Genomic DNA, 4,431 nt, shown 5'->3' on the forward strand with positions numbered 1-4,431 from the left:
TCCACAAATGTTGTGCACAAATTTGAAAAGAAACTGAAATACCTAATTCGACTAACTGAGTTCCAATTACTACTTGCTAAACTTGTTGATGAACTTGTGGATTGATATTGCTGAGTGATTGTGAAAGAGATAGGAAAGAGTATTTATAGGATAATAAATGGTGAGCATGCTATTTAATAAAAAAAAACAGCAAGTTCCCAAAACGAACATAATAATGAAGGGACCTTCCAGCTTTTGATTAGAAATGTATTATGCATAAACATGCTCAGCTGAATTAATGGATTTATTGTATATTTACAATGGGATATTTATTTTCAAGTACAAAAGCATTAATAAAAAGTTTAAATGCCAGCTTTGGAAACATGGAAGATTCCTTGGTTGCTGCAAGTGTTTAACAGGTAATAATCCTATTTCCAAGCATGAATAGGGTATAGAGAGTTCTGAATTTCAAATTTCTTTTAAAATAGAAATCGTTGCTATTTATCTTTGATGAAAAAGTTCTAATATTTATGAGAAATTTTGTTTGAGCCTATTTCCTTTTGGCAGATTTTATCTCGATTTAAATTTTTCTTTGTTTGTGCAGTTTTATATGTCAATTTAAATATAAGTTGTTTACAAATTCTGAATTTAACCATTGTGCAAATCAAATTCAATTTCAGGTTTTGGTTCTATTAAAGAGGCAAATAGCATTGGAAAAATTTCAAGAATTTACTACATGATTTATGATTTAGATTTGTAATTTGTTGATTCTTGCAAATGTAGGTAAGTAGATATATACGAATGTGATGTCTGATATGTAAATAGATCAAATATTATACTAAAATAGGCCTGCAACTCAAAAGTAGTCCTGCAACTCAAAAATAGGCCTGCAACCAAAAATGATTTTTTAAACCCCAAATGAAGTTAAAACATACTCACGCGCCCTACAATACTTGTAATTCCAAACATCTGCAAAAAGAGACATTAACCTAAGCTTCCAAAAAATGAAACATAAGATTCCACATTAAATGTTAATGTTTCCCGCCAAAACAGCCAAGAGTGGCATTTCTGTGAATATCATCACAACTGCCACTTTAGATATTGATAGATTAAGAGAACCCAAGTTAATTAATTCAATTATTTTGCTTGACTTGATGGATATATTTAAAGTTTGAATTTAATTCATATTATAAGTAATAAATATCGAGGTTTTCATAAGAATGAGTCCCACCATTTTAATGAGATTAGTGAAGATGGAACATTAATTAGTCACCCGTTTATAAATACGCACAGATAGACTATACTACTTCTTTGGACACAATATTTAGAAAATTGATACTCCCCATGTCTTAAGGAATATGACCCATTTTTTGTGTGACACATGATTTTCTGCGGTTTTATGTTATGTGTTGAGTGAAGAGAGCAAAGTAAAAGAGTGAGAATAAAATAGAAATAAAGGTGTTGCCATTTTTAGTGATGGACCATCTTAATGTATAAGTTCACATCTTTCTTTTGTAAACAACCATGTAAAAAAAATACATTCGCTCTCCCAATCTAAGTGAAACGTATTTTATTTTAGTACGTCCTAATATAAATAAGACTTTTCTTTTTTCAATAACTAACTCACTTTTCTCTCTTACTTTATTATTTTTTTCTTTTTCTTATTTTAATCTATCTCTTATCCTATTCTCATTTTCTCTTTCTTACTTTATTCTCTTCCTTATTTTATTATCAATAATTCACTAAATACCACTGTTTAAATTTTTGTGTCAAAACAGAAATGTGTCACTTAAACCGGGACGGAGAGAGTAAATATTTTGTAGTTAATTTTGTCTTCCTAAGGTAGGGATGTAAATGGCTTAAATTGGGCTTATAATAACTTGAGCCCTAAAACTGATCTTATTCTTACATGAATGTTTTGGGCTTTTGCAACCTGGCTAATCCAAAAATAGCCCTTATCTAACACGTTAAATTATAATCTGATGGCCCTTATCTAACACGTTAAATTTACATAAGAACGATTTTAAATAATCTGAGTACGTAGTTTTTTTATATGCCCCAATCTCATAGATCTGTTTGAAGTAATATTATGAATCCTTAATTACAATAATAATTATATGTCCATATATGTTTCACCCTTTATTCAACACACCGACATAAATTTGAAGGTTTAGGCACACTCCGGCGTGGAGGCGGAAACAACGCGGCGGCCCCTCTCGGAGCGGCTATTCTCGGCGAACTTGAGGGAGCCTTGATGAAGACCCCTTTCCTTCTCATCCTTATTCCACTCCTTGCCATAGTAATGCTCCTCGCTCCACTTGTCGTTTCCCGCCAAAAACATGCTCCCCCACTGCGGGAAATGCACCACCGCCACCGGCAGCGTGCACGCCACTATCATGATCCCCATCAGCTTCAGCCCCACCGCCGTCGAGTAGCTTGAGCTCGTGAAGAATAGCAGCTGCGTCAGCCCCGATCCGAAGTTCCCCCCTGCACCGGTGAGCCCCGAGATCACGCCCAGGGACCTCCGGGAAATGAAGGGGATGACGCCGAATGTGGCGCCGCACGCTGCCTGTGCCCCGATTGAGAAGAGGATCATGGACGTGATGGAGAGCGGCAGCGTGCTGGCCCTCCCCAGACAGATGCAGAACACGCCGCCCAGGGTTTGGAGGATCCACAGGTTCCAGAGGCGCCCCCGCATCCCGAACCGCCGTGCTGCCATGTCCGACATTAGGCCGCCCAGCGGCCGGGATACTATGTTGGCCATGCCGAATGTGGCCGCTATTGTGCCAGCCGTGTGGAGATTCAGATCAAATCTGCAACTTCATTTTGATTTTTTACAAAACTGCTATAAAAGCATCCTCGGCAAAAGATTAAGGTTCAGTGGAAAACTGTCCCCTCAACTTATGCACGTTTTTATTTGCGCCCTCAATTTTGGTTATTTTTCAAAAATTTAATTTTCTATGCAAATTGAGTCATTAATTTTGTGTGCTTATAAGATAAGTTTGTTGTAGTGTCAATTCACCTGTCGTAGAAATATTGCGAGATGACGTTGTCTGTAGTTAGTTCTACGCCTAGCGACATGCCATAGAGCAGAACAAATATCCATGTTCTGTAATTAGTAACTGCGTGCCACAGAAGCTGCCCAAGACATTGGATGTAAGTAAAAGTTTGAATGATTAGAATGATTTGTGAAATTGGAAAGCAAACCTTGGAAAATTGATCCGAATGAACATCTCCTTTCTTCTGCAGGGTGGCAAGATTTCCATCAGGAAGATCCTGGCCGAGCCCCAAAACCAAGAGCCCCATGACCACATGCATCAACCCGGGCACAAAAAAAGCGATCCTCCACGCAGTAAACGGCGTGGCTCCGCCTCTCCGGATCAGCTCAAAGAGGAGCGGCATGAGCAGCTGCGTCGCCCCGCCGCCCATATTCCCCCAGCCAGCAGCAGTGCCGTTCACCAGCCCGATGATGTTGCCATTGAACATGGTGCTCATCCAGTACTGGCACGACACAAACGTCGCCAGCGAGAATCCAATCATGAACCTCACCGCCATGTACCCGCCGGCAGAGGAGACGAAAGACATGCAGAAGACGGTGGGGGCAGTGAGCATGATCAGAAAGGCGCAGGCGTACCTGGGCCCCAGCAGATCGCAGGCCGCCCCCATCACCAGCCTCGAGAATATACTGCCTGACACCGAGGCGATCCCCGCGTTCCCGATGTCCGCCTTCGTCAGGTTGAGGTTGTCGCGGATGACGGGGACAAGCGGGGCCGCAGCAAACGTAGAGACGAAGCAAGTGAAGAAGGAGATCCACGAGAGGTGGAAGGTTCTCATGTGCGGATTCGCCATGGAATGGATCTTGAACACTTTCGCCTTGTGCTCCGAATCAACCGGCAAAGAGAATTTCGCTGCCGGATCCGTCGGGATTGTTTGGTCCGCGGCAACGGAGAAAGCGAAGCTTTGTTCTTTGCCCGTCACTCCGTGCATGGAGCTTCCCGGTGCCCCTATCTCTTTTTCATCCCCCATTTTTTATGATTTTAGGTTTTTTTCTCATGAAAATTTTGAGATTGTTATTCAACTTATATATAATAGCAATGGAGAGGCGAGTCACATTGTGAATAGCTGATTTTGCTTACTGTCACTTAAAAGTAGAACTAGTAAAAAACAATACTTTGGCTATTATAAATGTATATATGCGTATATCCTTATTTGGATATTTTCTCCACGTTAATATTTCTTGTCTATTTGTACAGAAACTTCTAAATATTTGGTATGTGCATTTGTTGTACGTGTGTGTTGTTATATGTAACGTTGCTGTATTTAATGCAAAATATCACCTTGCTTATTAGAAAGATAAAGACGTATATGCTTTCAAATTATCCTCATTCACCCTTTCAGATGTTCTAAGAGTTCCTAATTTAGGATAGTAGTTTCCCCACATATACATTATAA

The 4,431-nt window shown here is 39.8% G+C and overlaps 1 protein-coding gene across 2 annotated transcripts; it reads right to left on the reverse strand.

The window, feature by feature from the left end:
- Positions 1-2,080: 2,080 nt before the first annotated feature.
- Positions 2,081-4,025, reverse strand: LOC125219575 (high affinity nitrate transporter 2.4-like). Of its 2 annotated transcripts, none has more exons than XM_048121591.2 (3): positions 3,187-4,025; positions 3,002-3,117; positions 2,081-2,792 (listed from the first exon to the last, which is right to left on the reverse strand). In XM_048121591.2, exons 1-3 carry the CDS (start codon positions 4,003-4,005, stop codon positions 2,150-2,152), a joined length of 1,578 nt encoding a protein of 525 aa, XP_047977548.1. In that variant the 5' UTR covers positions 4,006-4,025; the 3' UTR covers positions 2,081-2,149. The 2 variants fall into 2 exon arrangements, with proteins under 2 accessions (XP_047977548.1, XP_047977547.1); XM_048121590.2 differs by having other exon boundaries at positions 2,081-2,798.
- Positions 4,026-4,431: the final 406 nt, after the last annotated feature.

This window comes from Salvia hispanica, chromosome 1 (assembly GCF_029641045.1).
Source record: "Salvia hispanica isolate PSC_SH4W2 chromosome 1, Shi_PSC_v1, whole genome shotgun sequence".
In the NCBI taxonomy this organism is placed as follows: domain Eukaryota; kingdom Viridiplantae; phylum Streptophyta; class Magnoliopsida; order Lamiales; family Lamiaceae; genus Salvia; species Salvia hispanica.